The sequence below is a fragment of the Tyto alba genome, unplaced genomic scaffold (assembly GCF_018691265.1).
Source record: "Tyto alba isolate M040663 unplaced genomic scaffold, T.alba_DEE_v4.0 Super-Scaffold_17, whole genome shotgun sequence".
NCBI lineage: Eukaryota > Metazoa > Chordata > Aves > Strigiformes > Tytonidae > Tyto > Tyto alba.
Window position 1 is genome coordinate 23044783 of NW_024881279.1, and position 24602 is coordinate 23069384.

Sequence of the window (24602 nt, forward strand, 5' to 3'; positions counted from 1 at the left end):
ATCACTCCCCACACCCAGTTTCCCAACTATAGAATGTAAGTTTGTATTTTTGACTTAAAATTCAGTTAATTTTATAGCTAGTACTTGGTAATGTATCTGCTCTACTACTAGCAAAAGCAAAGCTATTGGATCAGAAGGTGTAACTACTGTCCTATCAGGTTATTATTGCCTTCAAAGAGCAAGAGAAAAGCAAAAAAAAAAAAAAAGTTACTTTCTAACTTGTTGCTCTTTCTGTGTACTAGGCATTTGATTTCTTTTTTTCAAAAATGGGTTAAATTCTTAGCTGTGGAAGAGTTGGTGATAGTTCTGTAATTACTGCCTCAGCATACTTTGGAAACTGATGAATCTAGTTCACTGTATTAAAAGTTGGAAGAGAATACTAACACTTAACAGGGCAGTAAGTTGCCCCAGGAACTTAAGGGAAAATAAGCTATGTTATCTGATAATTTTTTGTAACTCATAATTAATGAGGACATCATTTAAATCTCATGATGACAGAACTGAGGATTTGTCCTGTGTTGTCAAAAGCTTGCTTCTACTTTGGTAGTTTCAAAGCATCTTTAGGGGCCCTGGAACATTTTCTACTTTGACAAGTGATACAAAATAGTTTCTAAACTGTTGGGATGGTGTAACTGTGTATACTGGTGAACTTCAGATCTTAGTGTGAGTTTATCAGCTGCAAAAAGAAGATGAGGGAAGGTGTGGGCCCACCTCAGAATATGGCAGGGGACCTGGTAGAGACACAGAAGAAGAAGAGATAGTGTATGCTGCCTTTTGCCTTGGGCTTTTACTGGTGAGATTTGCTTTCAGGAATCCCAAGCCCCTTAGATGAGTGGGACGGGGGGGTCTTGCCCTTGGTTGGTATCAGGTCAGGGAGCATTTAAACAGGTAGGACATAGTCCAGTGGACAAGTTCATGGGACCTGATAGGATGCATCCATGAGTACTGAAGGAGCTGGCTGATGTCGCTGCAAGGCCAGTCTCAATTTATTTGAATGAGGGAGGTTCCTGAGCACTGGTAGAAAGCAAACGTTACCCCTGTCCTCATAAAGGGCAGGAAAGAGGATCAAGGGGACTTATAGTCAGGTCAGCTTCACCTCAGTCCCTGAAAAAGGTGACAGAGGAAATCCTCCTGCAAGCCATTTCCTAACATAGTAAGTACAAAACGATGATGGGAAGTAGTCACCATGGTTTTACAAAGGGGAGATCAAGCCTGACCTGGTAGCTTTCTACAGTGAGATGACTGTGTTGATAGATGAGAGAGAGCAGTGGATGCTGTTATTTTGACTTTAGCAAGTCTTTTCATACTATATCCCACAGCATCCTGTGGGACAAGCTGATGAAGTACAGACCAGGTAGGTGAACAGTGAGGTGGACTGAAAACTGTCTGTATTACTAGTCTCAGAGTAGTCAGTAGCATGAAGTCCAGGTGAAGGCAAGTTGCTAGTGGTATACTCCAGTGGATGATATTTGGGCTAGTACTGTTTAATGTCTTCATCAGTGGCCTGCATGATGGTACAGAGGGCATCCTCAGCAAGTTTGCAGATGATACAATACTAAAAGGAGGGGTTGATGGACCAGATGGTTGTGTTGCCATTCAGAAAGACCTTGACGAGCTGGAGAAAGGGGCCAGGAGGAATCTTAGGAAATTCAACAAAGGGAAATGTGAAGTCTTGTACCTGGGCAGGAATATCTCTGTGCATTGGTATGGATGGGGAGGTCTGAATGGCTACAAATCAACTTTGTAGAAAAAGACTTGAGTTTCATGGTGGACAACAAGTGGAACGTGAGACAGCAATGCACCCTTGGAGCAAAGGTCAGCAGCATTCTGTGCTTCATTTGGAAGAGAATTCCAGTGTCATTCTTGTCACTTTCACAAAATGTCTTGAAAATATTTCAAAGGGAACCTGAGCAGAGAGCAAAATGAGAGACTTTGAGGAGCCTGGATCAACTAGAATCAACTAAATACACTGATTAGGAATGCATAACAGTCCATTATAAACTACTGCTTATAACAGAAGGCTCTTCCTCCTTCCCATCAGGGCATTAACTGTGTTTGGTTCCCAATGGCTATGGGACCATGATTCCTTGCATATATTTTATGAGTAAAATTATATTATCAGTTGAAGTATAACTGAGTTGGTACTGAGCATGACTTGTTCTTGTCTACACTTATGTTTAGCAGTGCTTTAACAGTTGTCTTTGCTGTTAGACTTTTTTTTTTTTACAGAAAAAATTCAAAGCACAAGTGATTTGGTTTGAAATAAATTGAAGCTCAACTCATTCTCAGGGGAAATAGCTATTCTCTCTACTTCAGAGGTTAATGATGGTTAAACTAGTGATTGTAGATTTCTGAGCTTTTAGGTGCCAAGAACTCAGTTTGTCTTGTCTTTTTCCTCTAACTCTTAGCTTGTAATTTACCAATTAGGGCTTTTTTTTAAGGATGAGTTATCAGTGTGATATGTAGGATTTGTGTTGTTATTTCTGTTTAAAAAGTGTGCAGCTCAGTTGGCTTATTTCATCTATCTGAAAACTTCTGTAATATGCTTTTAACAGTGCATAAAAATAAACATAGTAAACTTCTCCCTTCGTCCTTTAAGATATCATTAGGTAAGGTAAGGATTTTCCTTTGAAATAGCTGCTTAAATTAAGAAACTGGTGTTTTCAATTAAAAGAAAAAAAGATTTGGGCTAGTGCAGAGGAGGAAATAGTCCCCCTAGAGGAGAGGCAACAGTCAGTTTGTCCTGTTGCAGTATTCAGTATTAGTGGTCTCTGATACCAGGCTGTTCACTTTTTGGCTTTATCTCCACTAGAAATTTGCCTTGGTACCTATAGTCAGTAGTTCATTGTGGTCATAGCCTCTGTGCATCTGGCATTCCACTGAAGTATGAATAGAATTGGTGGGATTTGCTTCTGCATCTTGCAAACACCACAGATTGCCTAGTTTTGAGCATTCTTTTTTCTGTATTTATTCTGTATGAGAGTTTACATGAGTTAGTAGCTGATGAGGACAGGAGCTAATTTAGACACAAGCAAGGTCTTTATCTCTCACCTATGGAAATAATGTGTATCTATATACTTTTTCTTACAGTCTGTAAGATATATTTTTCTAGTAAGGCTTAGTACTAATGTCATGAGTCCTTACTTACAGACTTCTTCCTTCCATAGGAAAGCTGTCCATCTATTGCAGATTTATTTTGAGCTAATTCTGTGGTAACTGATTTTTCCAGTCGCAGTTTGGCAGAAGCATGCTCAGATGGAGATGTAAATGCTGTCCGGAAGCTGTTGGATGAAGGAAGAAGTGTAAATGAACATACTGAAGAAGGAGAGAGTCTCCTTTGCTTGGCCTGTTCAGCAGGATATTATGAATTGGCACAAGTAAGTAACAATTATAATCACAACTAAACCTTTGTGAAGCATTGTCTAAGGGGCTTCTTTTGTAGATAAACATTTTAGCTATTCTGATAATAATATTTTTTTATAAGCTAAACAGAATATCAGTTAATACAGCTTATTGTAGGCTTCCAGTTATCATTTGTCTTTTTAATGAAAAACACTGTCATATACGTCTTTTAGGTTAAGGGACTTGTCTGAGGCATGTATCTGTGTTTTACTTTTCTGGCATTGTTCTAGATGCAGTCAAGCTGTTCTGCCAAGCAGAGATTGCAAGAGGATCTAAAATACGAGCAAAATCAAACACTACAAGTGGTTACTTTCTAAAAACTCATGTCTCAACTCACTCAATCCTTCTTTTATTTATTTAATTTTTCTAATCACACCTGTATCAACAGTGCGTTATTTTGTGTTAATTTTTGGCTTTTGTACTTGTGTATCTAAAGGCAGAATTTGTGCTTCTTTGAAGATGTTTAGGTGATAGTTCTCAGAAAGCGGCCAGCTTCATGTTTTGGTACCAAGCAAGAGTATTGGGAGAAAACTTTTTACCTGTAAGCTTGATTCAATGTGTGCTGTGGTCATTAATGCAAGTTTATAGTTTCTCTGCTGTCATTCTGGTTAGTGAATTGCCCTGTGACTTTTGAAAATACCAGCATTGCACTGTAACTTGATTTTAGCAAATAGGAACAAATGTAGAAAACCAGCATTTCCTGAAGCAGAGCACGGTGCAAGTAGTAATTATAAATGGTCCTGGGGAGTGACATTGTGCTTCATCATTGGGGCTATTACTGCAAAGGGGTGTCATGGCTGGCTGGGGAATCATTGTCACAAGCCTCCTGAACTAAAAGCAAAATGTTGGTGTTACAATTGATTCATTAAACTGAACTTTTTTTTTTCTAGGTGCTGCTAGCAATGCATGCAAACGTTGAAGATCGAGGGAATAAAGGAGACATAACTCCCTTAATGGCAGCTGCCAGTGGAGGCTATGTAGATATTGTTAAACTTCTCCTTGTTCATTGTGCAGATGTCAACGCACAGTCTTCAACAGGTAACTTGAGAAGAAGGGACACTAAGAGTTACTAAGATTGGCTCATAAGATGTGCAGGTGTTCTGAACATCTGTGGTTTTGTCTGATAGTTTCATTTACAAGAAAACATGACAGGAACTATTAAGAATAGGCCAGATGCATAGTAGACGTGCTCAGAGTCTTATGTGGTCATTATTGAAGATTATTTTTAATATAAAGTGTAAAGGAAAGCACTGTTCCTGTGAAAACCACTGTGGTGTTAGATAACCAGGAAAATACATGAAGTCTAGTTTTTCTCATTTGTATAATCCAAAATTATACAGTAAGACTGCCATGGGACACATGGTCAAGACCAGTTCTTTCATTCTGTTGCTTTTTACCAAAGAGGAGGTACAATTCTTCGAGCATCGGGTGTTGTCTACATTGTTGATGCTTGACCATATTTTAACTAATCTTGCTGAGAGTGTTAACTTGCAGTTGGATTCTGCTAATAGGAATATAGAATTTAAAAATTTGAACAAAGTTTAAAAAGTCAGGTGTCTGAACTATGAAATGGGCTTTTTATCTTGATGTTTAGCCATATTAAACAGAACTTACCTTTAAATTGACTGTATCATTTAAAACCTAAGCCATATGTGATTGTCTGTCACTTACAGTAGCAGAGTTTTAAATTATAAATTTATTTTCATCCAGCCAGTAAATTTTTCAAGGGATTACAGGATACAGTTTTAGGCCAAAAACCAAACCCCGCCCTGGCTCCCGTGCCCAAACTCTTCAGTGAGCATGAAAATTACTTACTGATCTTTTTGTGTGTGAATTTGATCTCTTTTTGTGTGCTGAAGTAGGAAGCATAATCAAAGAAAAAAAATCCTGATTTGTAATATTGTCTTAGCATTAAAACTTTCACATTATAGTTGTGTTGGGATTTTATACCCAGCCTGAAATTATTGGCTGGGGTAACATTGTTTTGAAAGTAAAAGGCTGCTGCTAGTGATGTACCTGGTTTTGTTCAGAGCTATTAAAATTTCCTTTCCTGTATTAGGAGTAGGTGATGGAAAAGGCTTTCATGTAAACTTCTTCTTCTCTGCAGGGAACACAGCTCTCACTTACGCTTGTGCTGGGGGCTTTGTTGACATAGTGAAGGTGCTATTGAAAGCCGGTGCTAATATAGAAGACCACAATGAGAATGGGCATACCCCCTTAATGGAAGCAGCCAGTGCAGGTCATGTTGAGGTTGCAAGAGTATTGCTGGAATATGGTGCAGGAATCAACACTCACTCCAACGAGTTCAAAGAAAGTGCACTTACACTTGCATGTTATAAAGGTACTGTCTCTTGCCTTGTTTTATGTTTTTGTTTAAATATATTCTAGGATTTATCTAGCTAAAGCTTATATCCACACTTGGAATATTTTCTTAAGGGTTTTAGAATACTGGATTTTGGTTTTAAAGTCTATGTCAGGAAATGCTTATCCATGGTGTAGTGGTATTAAGCATGTCTATTTGTGTCCAAATGTGGTGGACATGTATTCAATATACTGCAGATGAAAACTTGTGACTGGCTACATCCGAACTCGTGCTTTGACACAGCACCACTTTCCTCTTCCACCACTACTGCATTCCCTTTTTCATTTAGGTTCCCCTCACCAACTATTTGCAAGTTCTGAAAACATCTCAGTTATTAGGAGAATGTGAATTTATAACTCCTGTTTCTGGAATACCTGATGGGGTGAAAATGTTAGTATTAGCACTGGATACATTTCCTTCAGTTTTCCTTCAATTTTGGAGGATGTCTACGAAATGTTATGTATTATGAACTTTTATGCACTTCTGACTTAATTTCTCTTGCTATTTAAAGCTTATATAGAAAGTAACTGATGTACTTCCAATTTTGCTTTTTCTTCCAAAAACCTCCACAAAAATTCCAATTTTTTTTTTTTTATTACTGGAAGTTTTAAGGATGCAGATTATTGTCATAGCAACTTCAGGTTTTGCCTCTGTGGTTAGAGGATACATACTGTGTGTAACCCATCTGAGAACTTGCATCTGGATTTGTCATGGATTTTCTACAGCATATAGTAGTTTCTTACAGAGAAATTTCAGTGGTAGTACTCGTAGATACATTGGAGGGGCATTCTTGTTTCTTGTGACCTAAAACTTAGTAGAGTGATGTAATGTAAGATCTTCATTGACTAGAGATTTCCTGTATTACTTCAGCAAGATGGTTAAGCCACCTTGTTGTCCTATCAGCTTATCCAAAACTAAGTTTTATACTGGAGGAGGATGCTCATCAAAAGGACAAAATGTATAACTTATAAGGGACAAATGCTAAAATGACAGAAGCCATAACAGTTGAAAACAAGTATTGATAAAATTCAGTAGAAGCTGTTGAAAATAATATCAGGTAACAGAATATGATGTGATGTCTGTATCTTAGTTCTCAGAAATATGTCTGTGAATGCTATGATTAAAAAGCTTAAAGTTAAGTTCAGATCTACATGGACCTATCTCTAAAAGATAATCACCTCCCCCAGCTGTATGCTGCCTTGGAACATTTAAATGATATGCCACTATACGGTTGAATAAGGAATAAGCACAGTCACTTAAGCTTGAAGTCACAATAAAAGGTTCCTGTTCTGTAAACTTGAATTAGAGAGGTCTGCCTTCATCTCATAGTTGGACAGTATCTTTGGGAAAGACTGTCCCAAGTTTGGCTGATTGTTTTGCATTGGTATTTTTTAGAGTACTTTTAAAATAACAGGTTTGCAGATTATAACTTGTAAAAATTATAATAGCAAACTATGAAAATCTAAATAATTTTATTAAGTGTATTGTCTATACTACTAAAAGACTATGATATTAAATGCTTATTTATTTTGATATGTTTCATTTGAAGGCCATTTAGATATGGTTCGTTTTTTGCTTGAAGCTGGAGCTGATCAAGAACATAAAACAGATGAGATGCACACAGCGCTTATGGAAGCCTGCATGGTAAATAGCCTTTATTTGTTCTGCTCCCTTTTCAGTGAGAGAGGAATAAAAGAGATGATAAAATGAAGTGAGCCTTTGTTAACAAACTGTTTTGGGTCTGCAAGTAAGCATGTGTTAGTTTTTATTGTAAGAAAGCCTTACTATAGTTACCACAGGTGGCCAGCTTCTCAGTCTGATTGGTCATTGGGAAAAAAATATTCTAATTTTGGGAGGTATGATGTATTGTTTTAAATGCTCCCTGTGTGACATGTAGGGGTAACTAATCTGCAGTGATGTAAAGTAGTAGGTTGAGCCCAAGTCACTTGTTTATTCTGCAGTGTAAAGCTTAGTTTCCCACCTTTGCATTTATAAATAAGATGCTTGAGTCTTCCAGAAGTGCACTGAGCAGGATGACTGATGCATTACACATATCCTTTCAGTACTGCAGGAAATGTTTTGTATGTAGAGGTGGTTTTCTCTCTCCCAGGTTTCTGTAAATGGCGCTGTGAGGTTTTTCTTTTGAAAATAAAACAGTAGGTCAGAAGTAATTTAGTTCTTAGGTCTTGGGGAACTTGTATAATTTCAAAGCAGCCATTGAGGAAAAACTTTCTTTTTCAAGAGCCTCATCTTAATAAAGAGCATGCTATTGTGTTGTCGTGGTTTAGGCCTGGTTGGCAGCCAACCACAATGCAGCAGCTCTCTCTCCCTTCTCCTCCGGCACTGAGAAGGGACAGAGAGCCAGGTTTGGGGTTTGAGATAGGACTGGGATAGGGAAAAAACTCCCCTTTATGATCACGAGCAAAAGGCAGACTCATGAGGGGAAGAAAAAAAGAACATACATTTACTACAGACACAACACCTAACAGAGTAGGACACTGAGAAGCACTGCCACATCTTGAGAACACCTTCCCCCCACCCCTCCCTTCTTCCCGGGCTCAGCTCTGCTCCCGATATCTCTACCTCCTCCCCCAGTGGCGCAGGGAATGGGGGGTGCAGTCAGTGCTGCCACTTCCTTCATCTTCGGTGAGGGGAGTTTCTGGAACTTGTTCCTCCTGCTCCATCGTGGTCCACCTCTCACAGCAGACAGTCCTCCACAAACTTTCTCTGACTTGAATTCCTCCCATGGGCCGCAGCGTTCCCCACACTGCTCCGTCATGGGTCACTAACTTCCTCCGACTGGATTCTCTCCCACGGCTGCAGCCCTTCCCGAGCTGCTCCGGCGTGGGACTCCCCCGCATGCTGCAATCCTCCCAGTGCTGAATTACAGCAGCGGGGCTATCTTTTCCCATGAGACCCCGGCCTTCTTCGGGCACAGAACCTTGGTCATCCAAGCAGAAGCCACAGACCATAAATCAATGTCTGCTCCACCGTAGATCTTCATGGGTGGCAGGGGGGGGCCGCCCTGCCGTCTCACCACAGGATACAGGAGGGTCTCTGCTCCGGCACACCTCCCCCCTCCTTTCTTCCTCCGTTCCTCCACTTACCTTGGTGTTCATGCAGCTGCAGCAACTCCTTCTCACCAGTCCCACTGCCCGTCACGACGTCCCTTCTTAAATACGTTATCGCAGAGGCACATCTGATGGGCTCAATTTCCCAAACAGAAGTGGAGCTGACGTGGAGCTGGGGGAGCTTCGAGAAGCTTCTCACAGGGGGCCGCCCCGATAGCCCCCTCCCCTGCCACCAAAAAACTCCACCACTCACTCAACCCAGGACATGTGTCAAAGCATATCTGCAACCATTTTTGTCCAGACATGTGACCTTTTATCTATTCTTCAAGCTGGGGAAATTCTTTGGAGAAAGAACAGGGAACTTGTTTTCATAGGAAGCACAGTGAGCAGAGGGAGAAATTAATTTGCTCCCAGTAGCCTATAATCCTTGAAAGATAGGCTGCAATGTTCCTGCCATCTTCTGAGAGCTGGAGGATCAAATGTTCTTCTAGTCCACTTGTGAGGAGATGATGCAAGTGAGCAAGGTCAGATCATAACATCTCAAGCTGTGTTCAAGTCTTCTCATAGTGAGATGGTAATAGTATCCTTGAATAGTCTTCCCTGTATGAGAGCCTAATGCCAATAAGGAATTCGGAAGAATGCAGTTGTAGTGGGTGTATGCTGTCACCTAAAGGAGATTGCGGCATGACTGCAAACTAAATGTTTTAATGAGCCCACTGTTCTGTTTAGGCTTAGTCCTTTTGCTTTGTTTTTTTCTTTCATGGTGATATAGCCTGAGCAGTGGGTTGACTTGGAGGCTATGAAGTGTTTCACTTGGGTAGGGTAAAGTTGCGTGGGTTGCTTGCACGATTTTAGCTCTTGGATGTTTCAGTCTATTTTGCATTATAGAGCATGTATTGACCTTTAAAAGCAACAGAGAGGAAACTGATCCCTTCAAGTCCCAACTCCAAGTCGAATGATTGAGTTGGTTCCTTGTTATCTTTTGTCTGCACCCTTGCAGAAGGGAACCATTCCACCAAATTATTGTGACTTCTCCCAGTCTTCACTGTTTTCCAGCTAATGAATGCTGCACATACAGGAAGCTGAGGTATCTGGTCTCTGCTCACCAATTATGTTGTAAGTGCCTCTGAGTTCTAGTATGTCTTGGTTAAGACAGAGTGCCACACCTGGGATAATGCCTTTAGTTAGATGGGGTTGTTACTGACTTTTAGCTGGCTTCTCTGAAAACAGCGGCCTGTCTTTAATTTACGGGCTCGATTGCTGTTAATCTCACAGTACTTACTACCTGCTTCATGTTTAACTTAAGACAAGTGTTGACAAGAGTTGTGTGTTTGATATCCTTCTTGCCTCCTTTTCTATAGTTTTGTGTTAGCTGTTTGAGTTGCTGGCTGACAATTCTGGTGAGACCAGAATGGAGAACTGGTAGTTCGCTTGAGGTTGCTGTTCTTAATACACGAGACTTTCTTTAATTTTGCGAATTAATGGAATTCTTAGCTTTATAACTTTATAAATCACCCCTAGGTATCAGTGGCTTAGCCTGGACAGCTCTGGCTTGAGCCTTGGGTAGAGAGGTCTTCTAATGTCTTTTTTTTGCCCTTTAGTATTTCCCAACTTTATTTACATTTCCTTCCAAGGACAGAATGTAACAATATCTGTTACTTGCCACTGAAATTGGCCCTTTTTACTTCTTCTTCAGGAAGTATTCTTTAGTTCTCTAGCAAAATCTGTCAGCATGCATTGGGGCTAGTTGAAAGAATTAGTCCAGCTTAACTGTCAAATCCCAGGAGAACCACTGTGTCAGGACAGAGGGCTCTAAATCATCAAAGCTGGCTTGACAGTTTTGTCCTTCTGGAAGAACCCCATATTTCTTTAGATAGCAAATGGAGTGACCAAGTTGATATGCCTAATTCCTATGCATCTTCAGTATGCAAGGCAGCAAGTGGTTTTCTCTCTACTGAGATATGAAGAGCATGCTTCTATTCAAGTCTTTTACTTGGAGTTCCCTTTCCATCCTTAAGTTACCTTATTAATTGTATATGCTAAAGAAAGGTCTATTGTGAAACATCCTCTGATTAGACACTCAGTTCTTCTGTATTTCACTGAGCACTCCTTGCATGACTTGAACCTTCCCCCTTCATTAGGTGTAGTTTGTAATCTGTTTCAGTTTTCTGAGATCCCTTCAAATTGTTCCACATGTTTGGGTCCCAATTTCTTAAGTTATGTGTGAGGGAGGAACCATGTAAGTGTTTCTTCTTTCCTAATGCCAAAATTTGTTTACATTTTCTCCTTTTCAAAGGTATTGTGGATCTCTACAAACCACACCTTAAGTGAAACATGGATTTTTGGTACTTGGTCTGTCTCAAGTAACTGTGAGGAGTTTAGTAATAGTTTCTTCATAAGCTGACAGCTGCATTTATATGCTTTGATCGGTAAGGGCTCAGACAGACGGCTCTGGCAATCCTAATTCTCTTCCCTCTACGACAAAGATTGCGTCACCCCAAGGCACTTTTCAGTCTTCTTTAAGATTTATCTGTTTTCCCTTTTCCTGTTTCCTACCTTCATTGTAACCCACTTCAGTTTATCTGCAGGTATCTTTCTCAGGGTCTAGAAACTGCCAGTTGGAGCTTACTTTTTGTCTGTAGAAGCCATGAATTGACTACAAAGAAAAGAAATATTTTTTCTGATGCTTATTTTGGGGTTAGTCATGGAGTGTGTTTATTGCTTATGGTACTTGTTTGCTATCTCTATCACTTGTGTCCCAGATACTTCGTTGGATAAGAAAGTTTTATTCCATAACTCTTTCCATACTCCTCCAAGAAAGGAGGGGGGGGGGGGAACAACATTTTTTTTTTTTCCTCATGCATTTACACCTAATTTAAATGTAGGTGTAAACCTAAATGTCAGTTTAATTCAAGTATTACCATAACTATGTCATAAATTGAACCATCAGAAGTAAAAAAAATCCTGTCATCATTTTCAGACCTAGTATGATAGTGCTTACAACTACAGGATTAAGCGGCTTCAACTGTTTCTGACTTATGTGTTCACCTTTGTTTTGTAGGATGGACACGTGGAAGTGGCACGCTTGCTTTTAGACAGCGGTGCTCAAGTGAATATGCCTGCAGATTCATTTGAATCTCCACTCACTCTGGCTGCTTGTGGTGGACACGTGGAGTTGGCAGCTCTTCTAATTGAAAGGGGAGCTAACCTGGAGGAAGTTAATGATGAAGGTTATACTCCCCTAATGGAAGCTGCCCGGGAAGGCCATGAAGAGATGGTAGCCTTGCTACTGGCACAAGGTGAGATCACTGTTGTTTCTTGAGTGTTCGTTATGAAGAATGAATGCAGTGTTGACCGTTTGCCATCAGGTATTCAGCTCAAATTCCTCTAATGTAGCATGTGGCTGTCACTGTTCCTTGTAACTACAAAGCAAAGCTAAAACACCCAAACCGTGGAGGTGATGAGTATTCACCTTTCTACCCTGTGTTTGTTTCCTAGGGGCAAATATAAATGCACAGACGGAAGAAACGCAGGAAACAGCCCTTACTCTGGCATGTTGTGGAGGGTTTTCTGAAGTAGCTGACTTCCTTATTAAGGCAGGAGCTGATATAGAACTTGGTTGCTCAACACCATTGATGGAAGCTGCTCAAGAGGGTCATCTTGAATTGGTGAAATACTTGCTGGCGGCAGGTATGTGTACAGTGCAAACTATCTAGCACAGATATTAGACTCATTCTATTTGATTTAGGAGATACTTGATGGTGGCAGTGTTGTAACAAGAAACTATAATCTCAGATACTTTAGCAAGAAGGAAAGAGCGTATATTATACTGTAATATTGTTTGATACTGTTAACAGAGGAAAGTGCCTCATGAAACACTGGATTCTGTTGCATCTAAAAACTGTCAACGTTCATTAGGAACGTTGTTTGCAGCTAACTGCTTTCAGGACAAAATGTTAACACAGATAATGCTTGTTTTTATATGCTACTCCTGCTTTGACTGAGCCTGATTATCTGCAGTCAGTCTCCCTGAATAACCAGTACTTTAGGAATTGTACCCTGGGAAATAGTGTACAAGACAGATTCTGGAAATGTGCTGAATTTCTGTAATTAGTGAGTTTTACTACTACCTATACAGTATTAAAAATTAAATCTTGCTGGAGTTGGGGAGAAATGACACTTCAGTATTCATCTGTCCATTTAAAGTTGGTAGAGACGGAAGTGTAGTAATACTGCTGAAAATAATAAATAAATAAAAAGGACCTCTGTTTTGGAAATCTTTATTTTGAGAGGTGATTTATTTGTATGCTCTTTTTTAAGAATAAGCATAAAATTGTTTGGTTTTGTAATTCTAGGAAGTGATGCTCCCTGGTCATCAAGGGACAGTAACAACTCTGTCTCTTTGTGCAGTGATACCAGCACATGACACCTGTCACCAGCTCACTTGAAACACTGCTTGCGCTTCACTTCTGATAATGTAGAAAGTTAATTGAGGAGCCTTGTTTTAGCATCAGGGAGTCTCTGAATACATCTCACACCTTGAAAATAAGAAAATACTAATCACATTGGCATTTTTTTTGGAAGAATCATTCATGGTTTTCTTGTAGCTGGCGTATATGAAGCTATCCACGTTATTTCAACAAAATGGTTTTATAGCAAATGATTTTAGAGCAGGGAAGAAATTAAATTTGTAGGAGTGTATGGTCTTGTAGTATTAATACTAATTCAACAACATGCATTTTGTCTGGTTTTCCTTGGCATGCAGCTTCCTGTCAAATGGATAGTTTAGACAACTGTCTGGATCCACTTTTATTTATTATAACAACTGGGATCTTCATTGGTGTAGAGGGAATGTAGGAACAAGTGAGCATATAGACTTAAGTACTTAGATTGCCAGTCATGCTTTTTCCAAGCCTTGGCTTATCCAGTCTCCTCAGAGTATTTTTACTACAAGAACAATTTTTACTACGAGGGCAATGCCCTTGGGCTGTGGAAGCTGTTGGTCAGTAGGATATAGGCTGTTGTCACAGATAATGTGCCTTGATTTTTGTGTTTATTTGATATGAAATACTTGATAAGGAGATGTCCTGTAACAAAAAACTAATGTTGTGTTTTTAGGAGCTAATGTTCATGCCACCACAGCGACAGGAGATACAGCTTTGACCTATGCCTGTGAAAATGGACATACTGATGTTGCAGATGTGTTGCTTCAAGCTGGTGCTGATTTGGTAAGACTTCAGTTGCATCTTGTCGGGGAAGTATTTTGGTTTGAAACTGTATGCCAAAGCTTACATGCTTATAGAGCAGGAAGATGATTTTAGCAACTGAGGTTCATATATTAGTGTGAAAAATGGCATGAAAGAAACTTTTTAAAAAGCCTGCATATTCTGTTTGGTCTAAAAAATAAAAATTCTTACTGGGTAATCTTTCATTCATTAAGTGAAAAGTTTTAGCTATAGTTTACACTTGTGACAGTTGATTATCTTAATTTCAGTATAATCCATAAATTTAATTGTTTAGCAGGATATATTTCTACATTATCTTTATTCATTATGTGACTTTTATTATTCCCAGACTCTTGTAGACTAGAGCTTACCTGTTCCACTGCTCTGAATTTAAAATGTTTTCATATGAGGAGCTACTACTTCTTTATTTTAGTGTTAGCTTCTGAACATTGTGAGTCTCAACTTTTAAAAACTAAGACCCAAAAAACCCCAAACTAAGCAATGACTTTTAAACGACCAGCATAATATGATCTTTTTTGTTTGTTCCAGAACTCTATTCTTTCTAACTCTTGGTTTTAGCATGTTGCTTTGAGTGTTTATTTTCTGTAATGCATTTAATAACAACTAAGTTGTTTACATAATTGTCTTGACTCTTCTCATATTATGTAGTGGGAGACCTAAAAGTGCTGCTTCATCAGCTACAGGGATATGTTTGTTTGGCTTTTATGCAGTAAAAAGCAACTGATATGTTAATATTCTAAAGGAGTTTAGGAGCCTTATATCTAATAAGTCATAATCATGGAAGATTGTTCTTCTGGTTGCCTTTTTTGTTTTTTCTCCCTCTATTCTTTCTTTTTTCTTTCTTTTTCTACACTCTCTGCTTGTGTGGGTTTTTTTTTTTTGTTTCTTCGGGGAGGGGGCTGGGGTTTTGGTTGGATATTTTAGGGGTTTTTTTGTCCTTTTAAAGAGTAAGAATGCCAGAAAAGTTTATCGTTGAACCTGATAGATCATTTAAGACTGAAATCTAAATAACTTCAGTAGGGTGTTGAAGTATTTTATGTTTTTAAGTTTATATTTACAAATATAAATAAGTTAATGTTGTAACGGTGAAGTAGTAATACTTCCACTCTTCTTTGTGAATATACTCTTTTTTCAGGCCTTATTAAATCTTCTGCAGTAAAATTCTGCTTCATATGTTCCTACCAGGGAGGAAGGTCATGTTAATGGGGGGGGGGGGGTGGGGGAGTTTGTGGGCTTTCTGGCACACCAGCTGCACTTTGCTCCTTTCAGTGTTGGGTACTGAGCATCAGCCACTTTAGTAGAGGCAGGATAGGTTTTTGGGGTTTTATTGTATATTTTAAATAAATATTTAAGTACCTGATTATAAAAAGGTATCAATTGTGAAGTATCTCATAGTGAGGATCAAAGCCTAAACCAAAAAAAATATATATTGCTATGTGTAAACTTTTAAAAACATGCAAGGGTTGCTGCTTAGATGTCACTTCAAATTATTAGTTGTGTAATTTTTATTTTTTTTCCCTCTTATAACTAATGTGAACAATGCTTGTGGTCTTTAGCATCTAGTTCTGATTAGTATTGCTGAGAAAAATCTTGTGCTTTTCTAAAGTAAAGTTTTATTTTACTGCATTTTCTTGTACTGTCAGTCAAAATGAGGAGCTGTCAAGAAAAATGTAGTAAGGAAGCAGAGGAAGATTGCACATGAAGGGGAGTCCTGACATATAAATCTAACAGTTTAGAATTCTAATCGTAAGTAAATGGGGAATGTCTGCAAAACTTCAGTGATTCTTATAGCAGGTGCCTCAGGTTTGGAGCAGTTTCCTTTCAAACCTGTGTGTTGCTTTGTTTTATTAGAAGTTGTAGGCTGTTTTGAATAAATTTGTTATCTTTGTAATTGTTCTGAGGAAGATTTCTGAAGTGTGTTGACTTGCTGCTAGAGTATGAAAAAGCTTCTTTGGCAGTATCATGGGAGATTATTCTTCTATATTTGAGTTTTCATTAGTAATTTAAATGAGGATAGATGATTTCAGCAAGTTGTCCTAGGAAGTCTGTGGTGGAGTAGGGAATTGAATGCAGATACGGACTTAGATCTCTGGGTGGTCTGTCTTCATTTGTCTGTCTAGTTAACTTTGCTCTCCTTCTGGTTTTCAGACACAACACAGGAAAGTAGATCTCCAATTGCTTTTCTTTCTTTCCTTTTTAATCCCATAACTTCAGTGTTTCCTGGGATTACTTTCACTGATGTTTCATTATTTTCCAGAAACTTTATACCTTGGGTTTATATCTCACTCACTGAAGAGCTGGACATACAACATCTTACCCTGTTGTGAAGTTGTCACTTTTGATGAAAATACTGGTTATATCTTAATCAGTAAAAACAAGGCTGAGGGCTATTCTCCAATTGCAAGGACAAATGGCACCCACTGAACACATCCATGCTGTGCAGCACTGGGTCCAGCAGGTCATTGAGCCTGGGGCTGTGCCTCTGAGTCTGTAAGAATGTCAGTGGCTACATCACATCCCACCAGAGTGGTGTTTTCATAATGGAGTATTGGGAGCATACATTGGGCACCCTTGGATTGTGGGATTCTCGAGGGCTGAAAGGCCTCTGAGATGAATGGAGACTAATGTTAGATTTTCCACTCTGCCTATTGGAAACACTCCCTGGTGACTTCCTCCCCTGTGGTTCTTGACAGGGCCAGCACTGTGCCAGGGAGACAGCAAAGGAATAAACAACGTGGATGACCAGTGATCTCGTGCCTAAGCTTGTTTCCTGGCCCTGCTTTATTTACTGGTAGAGATGTGGCCACTACTGGATTTTGCTGTTGTTGCTTTGTTGCTTTGTGAGCCACCTTCATATTCTGTTTTCTTACAGACCAGGAAGTCAAGGAGCATAGTTTTTGAGGATTTTTTTCTTCTCCCTGATTCTAGATTGAGGAAAGATAGTTGATCTTTCTTCCCCAAATGCTCTTGAGTTAAACGAGCACTAAACACTGGCTGTCAAGATCTGTTGCAATCAGTTCTCCAATTTCTTCACAATTCAGAGCTTTTATTCCATGACTTGGAAAGCATACGATCTACTTTAAGACCTCAGATATGACTTGGCTTCTCAGGTCTCTCTTCAATTGCTAGGAGATCAGGACTGAGTGAGATTTGAGATGCAAACTTTGAGAATGCAGTTGTGAAGAGAAGCCCCTTTCGTGCTGGGTTAGCCAAATTGGCAGAGGGCAGGAGGTGTTTCTGTCAGGGGGTTTCCTGTATTGTGCTCATGGAAAACTGAAGTCTTCTAACTTTGCCAAAGTTATACAACTCACTGCTGAACTGATTCCTGTGTGTTGCTCATGTCCAGTTGAGATTTTCCCGATCTCAAAATAGAACCCTGAGCTAAAGTTTGAGCATGTTTTAAAATGAGAGTGGTAAGATACTGCAGCGGGCTGTGCAGAGGAGTTGTGGGTGCCCCATCCTTGGAAAAGTTTGAGGTCAGGTTGGACAGGGCTTTGAGCAGTCTGATATAGTGGAAGATGTCCTTGCCCATGGCAGGGGGGTGGACTAAATGGTCTTTGAAGGTCCTGTCCAACCTAAACCATTCTATGATCGTTATATGATAAGTGATTCTAGTCCCTGGTAGAATTTTGTCTGAACTGGGAGTGATTATTACCACCACATCTCAGCACAGAAAGGCTGTTGGTTTTGCAAGTAGAAAATGGGAACTCTTGCTTTCAGGGATTGATCCTCTGGCCTAGATATCAAATAGGTAATTCAGTTCAAGAACCAGTGAAGATCTTGAGAGCTGTCTTAGCTTCATTAAGGAATGTGGCTTTATAAGAACCAAGAGAACTAAAAGAAAATGATGGCTGAGATGAACTTTCTTTGGTTTGCAGTTAATTTTTCCTTAAAACTTTGCTGTGGCGAGTTATACTAGAAGTGAACAGTGTCAGAGTACACACTAATCTGTGTTTGTCTGCCAGAGAGCTGCTCAGTCATGTATGGTATTCTGATGAATTTGTATCTCCTTGTGACTAATTGTTTACAAAGTCTGGCTTGTTAACTGGTTATTCTGATGCTTTTCTGATGCCCTTCTTTAAGGGATCTGTCTTTTCCATGTCCTTACAGTGACAAAGTTGGCCTGTCAAAATCTGTAGCAAAACTAGCTTGGCAGGCCTACACCTTTCCTTGTTAATGTATGCATTTTGAAATCTGCCTGCTTTTGCCAAGTATATGAAAGACTTAATATGAGGCACATCTGAAGACTTCAGCCTGTGATCCCATCTGTGCCTTAGTTGCATTCTAGTTCCTTTATTGGCTGCAGGATTAGAGACTTTCAGGGTCTTAATCTGAGCTCCTGCCACTGGACCAAATGTAAATTTTACTTCTTCACAAGCATCTTTATGGAGACAAAACACCTACTTCAGCTTTTATGAATAATGGGAGTAAAATTTTGGAGATTAGAACTCTGATGTATGATATGCAAAAAGCATTTTTTCTAAGCAGTGGTATGGTTTAATAGCTCCAGGAAAAAATAACCAGCACTTCAGCAATACAGTTATTTAGCTGTGGGGCAAGCATTTGTCTAATCTTAAAGGTGAGAGGAGACTTTTGTTTTTCTTGAAAGAGTTCTCTTTTTTTCTCTCTTTTTTTTTTTCTTTGTGTCTTTACTGGCAGTTACCCTCATCTTAAAGCTTGCATGAGGTAAGAAGTGCATGTATGTTCCCACAGGAACTAGGTAAAGGACTGTAAAGCTCAAAAAGAGTATTGTTGATATTTAATGAGAGGTAATATCCTGCTTTCAAGCTGTATACCTTTTTATAAACTATAAGTGCCTGTTTGGATGTCTGTTCCCTTTGAATGTAGAATTAGACCTGGATGAAATGCTGCACACTGGAGATTCCAGTCTCTTTTTTGAAAGCGAGACTGCCCTTGACAAAGTGGTTGCATCCTTCCCTGTTACAGTGTAGCTGAAAACAAGAGATTGTTCTTTTTTTGTACAACAAGATGATCCCAGTTTTTGTCAGCTGTGAAGTACAGAAGAGTTTTAAATAGAGATTTTCTAATCTGGGCTGCCTTGCAGCTGTACGTGAGGCTTTGCTGCATCTAGTGATGGAGTTTGTTTCCTCCTATAAAATATATGGGTGATTTTTATGCTGAAATTGAGAGATGGAAGAGAATCCCTGAGGGCAGCTTCATCCTTGCATTCTTTTCATTTTACACTGTGAAGGTCTCCCTGAAGCTCTTTATACTTGTTAAAATTCCATTCATGGCTTTCCTTAAAAGACTAAAACTATCTACCTGGCATCCACATAACTCCAGTTGAAAAAAAACAAAACAAAACAAAAACCCAAACAAACAAACAAAAACCCAAAACACAGCAAAAAACCCACCAACCCCCTGCGCACCCCCCTCCCCCCAACCCAACAACCAAAAACAAAACCAGGCATGCCAAACTACTTTTTGATTCTTGCCCTATTACAAAATATTTTTACAGATGGATGTTTTTGTCGTTGCAAGGATCATTGCTTTGCCTTCAGCTGATAACATCCTTCACACTAACATGGGTTCTTAATTAGAAACTCAGATTCCTTTATGTGTATGACACACCGAATGTTTGATGCAGTGTGCGTAAGGCATCATTTAAACATCTACAAAACTAGCCAATACTTAATGGATTTGAATGAAACCGTGCTGGAGATAGTTATGTTGTTGTTACAGTCAGGGATCTGAGAAGTTGTCATGCTTTTCCATGATGTTTCTTGAACCATGAAGGGAAGGTCAGGGATTTCTTGTCTTTTTAGATTTGGCCCACAGTATTCTACAAATAAAGCAAAAGGTTCTAGAACATGTGAAATTAACTTTTGTAGTTAACACCTTTTGGATGTTGTGTTGTGGTCTCTGGATGGTGCACAGTACAATGAAATCCTCTCTTGTGCTAGTAGTGAACAAAAAGTCAACTTGTATTTAACAAGATGCTGTGTATGACCTTTGTGCTCTCATCATGAATCTGCATTGCTTGTGGTAGGAGTCTTAACTGGTGAGATCTGTGTTGCTTGGGCTTACATTTTTGTTTGCTTGCCTAATTCCAGCAAAATGGAGTTTTTAGCTGGTGGATCTGATCCATTTAAATTCACATTCCAGGTCTTCATGACCAAGAACAACATTTATATGTAGAACGAGAGCCGTGAGTTCTTCTTTTTCCTTCCGCAGGACAAGCAGGAGGACTTAAAGAAGACTATTTTGGAGGGCATAGAGCCGGGCAAGCATCAGGTGAGGTTGGCCTTTGATGCTTGTAAGCTGCAGCCTCAGGATACATGCTGATGACAAGCATGACTTTAAGGCATCTAAGTTTCCTCAGAAATACAAAGACTTGCTGTGTAGACTAGACATGTCATCTTTGTCCTGCGTTTTCCCTTTTGTTGGGTTTTATAAAACCCTGTTTTTAAAAAAACAGTATCTCAGCCTTCATAAATGCAGCAAGTTATCTCAGTGAGTCTATTAGCACAAGTAGCTAAGTTAAACCTGTTAATTCACATCTAGCTTCCTGTAAAGTCTTCCCTTTTCAGATATTTACTTTAAACTAGAGGCCTAGTTCAGTTTTTAGGTGCCTCTGAAATACTGGTTTGCAATGTATCTCAGGAAGATTATCTGGGACAAGTAGGTTGGTGACTGCTAGAATACTGTATCTCTCAATAGGAGTTCAATCTTGAAAATTAGCAAAGTGGCATAGCGTTAAGAACTGTATAGTTTGCCTGTTGTCTTGCATCAAAATCTTTGTCTAAATCAATTTACTTAGAATAACATTTAGATTTCTGTTAAATATTCACTGTTGTAATGGGTGAGAGAGGCTTGTAAAAGAATTGGAGAGCAGTTGGAACTTTACTTTGAAAATGCAGATTTTTGTTCTAGAACTTCTAAATAACATACAACACTGGAAAGAAACTTGGAAAAAAAAAATCCTAGTGAATAATACTTGCCAGCCTGAATACTTGTGAACCAAGGAAAATAATGGTGAGAGGAGGAAGGCCCTTATGTAGCTGACCTTGGAATTGCCTAAACCAGAGAACTCTGAATCAAGAATAAAGAAATATCAATGATTGTCATAATATGCTTCTGATGACACTGCTTTTGCTTTGTTCTCTGATTTGTCTATAATTATTTTTGATATATTTGATATATTATTTTGAGATAATTATTGCTGACTGGATTATCATCTCCTTTTCACAGTGGAAAAGGTGCAGATAATTTAAACTCTTATCTGAGTAATACTCTCACTTTCTCCTTCCTTCTCATCTGATACCCAAGCCTACAGAAAATTCTCCTCAGGCATTCTTTCTATTCAGGCACAATTATCAGGAGAACACATCACTCAAGTGTTTAGAGAACGGCTTTTCTAGTCAAAGCTGGCATAAGAGTTCTCCTTTATACCTCTTTCTGATTATGCCAACTTGAGAATTTCTCAGGTTTGGAGCAGTGAAGAGAGACAGAATATTGTGGTAAATCCTATAGTGCAGGTAGAAATTTGTCTTTGGAGACGAGTACTCCTTGCTAGTTTTTGTTGTTACAAAATAAGCATTTGCATGTACTTCATATTAATACAAGGAAGAAGCACGTTGGAAAGCTGGTGGGGAAAGGTTTTGGACAGCTTTCATGTTCTCTGTCCTGATTTTGATTATCTACTGCAGCTAAAAAAAAAGAAAAAAAAAATTCTTTGAAATTTATGGCCATTCCAGGTGAAATAAAGGATGCAAGTAGACAAGGGCACTGCACTGGCTCAGCTTCTTATTTTGGCTTGTTTGAGATGTTTTCCCTTAAAGCTTGACTTGATGCTATTTGCTAGCATTTATTAGGGCTAAATATAATTCTGTAGTCATAGAATTAGCTGCTTCTTAAAATAAAATATGCATTTCTGTCTTCTGATGTGAAAAATACCATCAAAATGCAGTAGCTTTTGAAGTTCTGCAGCAGGTGGGCACACAAATGGTTTAGTTTGGCTGGACTGATGATGTGTATGGTACTGCAAAAGTATTTGAAATGTATAATAGTTGAGGATCAAGTTCTGCCTGCTTGATGAAGTGACAGTTGGTTAAACTGGGCAGAATAACTGCATTGCATTTAAATGAGGAAGCCTCCTGACATCCATGTTTTAAGACTTCAACAATGAAGTCTGTTAGGAATAGAGAATTTTGCAAATAACTAGCAAGCAATAAGATACCATTATCTGAAATGCTACATTTGAATGCAATATAGGGTGGCTCTTCACTACCTTGGATATAGCTAAGATGACCTAAAATAAATTTTGATTATTGCCATCTTTGCTGTTGCATCGAAGGGAATTTAGAAATGTGTATTAAATTGTTTGGGCAGTAATGTTCTGGTCCTGCTCAGCAAGTAAAGTGGTGTTCAGTAGTTCTTTTCATCCATAGCTGGTCTGTGAGTGATTTGCCAGCAGTACCAGGGGTTTACTGTGCATAAGGCAAACAGCAGCATCTGGCTTTTTATGATCTATTGGCAGTGGCTGAGGAAGGAAAAACTATGCCAAATATCAGAGTAATCATCAGAGCTCAAGGGCGTGCTACCAATTCTTGCACGTCATAGGGGGCCACATACTAACATAATTAGCTTTACATGTCCTGCAAATATTTCTGACGTGCAGACAGTCCAAAAGTATGCATATATTATCAATGGCTAAGCAGTCATTTGCCTTGGGAGTAGAATCTATTTTAAATTAAAAAAAAAAAAAAAAGGTGGCTTCGGTAGTAAGTCTGTAAGGCTTCCTATCAGCCTGTGTACACTTATACATTATACTACCAAGTAAGCAAAGAAATCAGAGCACTAATGTGGAGTTTAAATGTGTTTTGAAATGGTGTACAATAATACGAAGTTCTTATGAAGGTGCAGAGCAGAATATTTTCTCTCTTTGTTAAGAATGTTGGTAGTGTAACCCCTGTTACAGCAAAGGATTGATTGGTCTGTATTTTCTGCCATGGGTTCAGGCTCCAATAGAAGATTCAGTTGAGATTTCTTTCTTGAATGTATGAAAGGGAAGCTAATTTAAGGTGCAGCTTGGAACCAACACAAGCCATATGTCAAAGGACGTATGCAGAGTTTTCAGGATACTGAAACTATGAGGAGTTGATTTGTTCTGTCAAATATATTCCTGTCCTTTTATATTTGTAGATAGCAGTATCATCTACTGTCAGTACTAAACGTTAACTTTCCCTGCCAGATTTACATGCAATTCCAGAAATAAATAGTGAATTTAGAGCTTGGCTTCCCAGATACTTAATTAAAAAAACCCACGATCCTAGTATATTATTGATCAGAGTGAATATTCAGAGCGCAAATACAAACATTGCCAGGAGGATGATGTTCTCTCCCCTTGTTGCTGCCAGGAGGGTTGATATGTATTAGTCAGCATTCTTTGTGGTATTGATTGTGTCTACATAGCAGGCCAATTTTCTAGTTCTGTAACTTCTCTAATACAGTTGTATTCAACCACATCTTTCCAGTGTTCAGAAACTTTTGTAATCGGAAAACTGTTCTTGTTGCGCATTCCTTTTTTGTGGTTTGTATAATCCTTTTGTCTTCTTTTTGCTTTATTCTTCAGTCTTCTTATTCAGAGGGTTTTTGTGACCTGCAGTGATTTGTCTCATTTTTATTGCTGATCCATTTCAGCGTGTTTTAAAAATGTTGTCTGCACTTAAGACGTTATTGCAATGCAGCATGTGACAGTTCTCAGAACTGTTGCAAATCAATTCATCGTTATTTGTATAATTCCTGATGCTGGATGATATTTGTGTTAAATAGTTGTCCCTGTTTGAGGAGGAAACAAGGTGTTATAGTTCTCAAGTATATTATGCATTTGAATGCCAAAATTAAAAGGGGTATGTAAGTAGAGAAACTTGGCTTGTGTGGTGACAGCATGGATGTGGTCCTAATGCTTTTTGACAGTGTGATTCAGTATTTAAGCTAACATGAACATTTATTCCAGTCGGTTTATATTGATTACAGTCAGTTTAGAACGTAGATCTTCTAGTGAGGCAAGTAATTCTGGTCCCATCATGAGATGATTCAAAAGCTGAAAAAACTGTATAATTTTTGCCCATTTAAACATCTGTTATTTCTTTACAATAGGAGCATGAATCTGAAGGTGGGAGAACCCCACTAATGAAGGCTGCGCGAGCAGGTCATTTATGCACTGTGCAATTCCTTATTAGCAAAGGTAAAATACTAGTTTAAATAACTAATTTAAAAACTTAAAATGCCACTTTACTATTCGGCATGTTTGTGATCCTTCTTCAGAACTAATCTGAACTTTTGTCAAATCTTTAAGGGTTTTTTGAATTTCATTTAGTTCATAATGCAATGAATCACAAAACATTTTGCTACTTTTCCTACTCTGTATAGATTAATAAATAGATTTGAAGTACAGCAAGTATTTTCAGTTTCTTTTTAAAAAAAAAAGCACTCCCTTCAAAAAAAACCACATCCTCAACAATGTCTGAAATAGTAAAAGTTACACCATGTAGTAAT

At 38.8% G+C, this 24602-nt stretch overlaps 1 protein-coding gene across 15 annotated transcripts in view; it reads left to right on the forward strand.

Annotated features, from left to right (window-relative positions):
• LOC104359402 (ankyrin repeat and KH domain-containing protein 1) overlaps positions 1 to 24602 on the forward strand; it is a 118973-nt gene that overhangs the window by 43302 nt on the left and 51069 nt on the right. For 10 of the 15 annotated variants that reach the window (XM_032988477.2, XM_042790079.1, XM_042790080.1 and 7 more), the window contains exons 4-12: positions 3230 to 3377; positions 4293 to 4440; positions 5510 to 5743; positions 7314 to 7408; positions 11897 to 12134; positions 12334 to 12525; positions 13954 to 14063; positions 20277 to 20336; positions 24204 to 24291. In XM_032988477.2, the coding sequence (XP_032844368.2) occupies positions 3230 to 3377; positions 4293 to 4440; positions 5510 to 5743; positions 7314 to 7408; positions 11897 to 12134; positions 12334 to 12525; positions 13954 to 14063; positions 20277 to 20336; positions 24204 to 24291 (1313 nt within the window). The remainder of the gene's footprint in view (positions 1 to 3229; positions 3378 to 4292; positions 4441 to 5509; positions 5744 to 7313; positions 7409 to 11896; positions 12135 to 12333; positions 12526 to 13953; positions 14064 to 20276; positions 20337 to 24203; positions 24292 to 24602) is intronic. The other 5 variants (XM_042790090.1, XM_042790084.1, XM_042790089.1 and 2 more) reach the window with 1 other exon arrangement.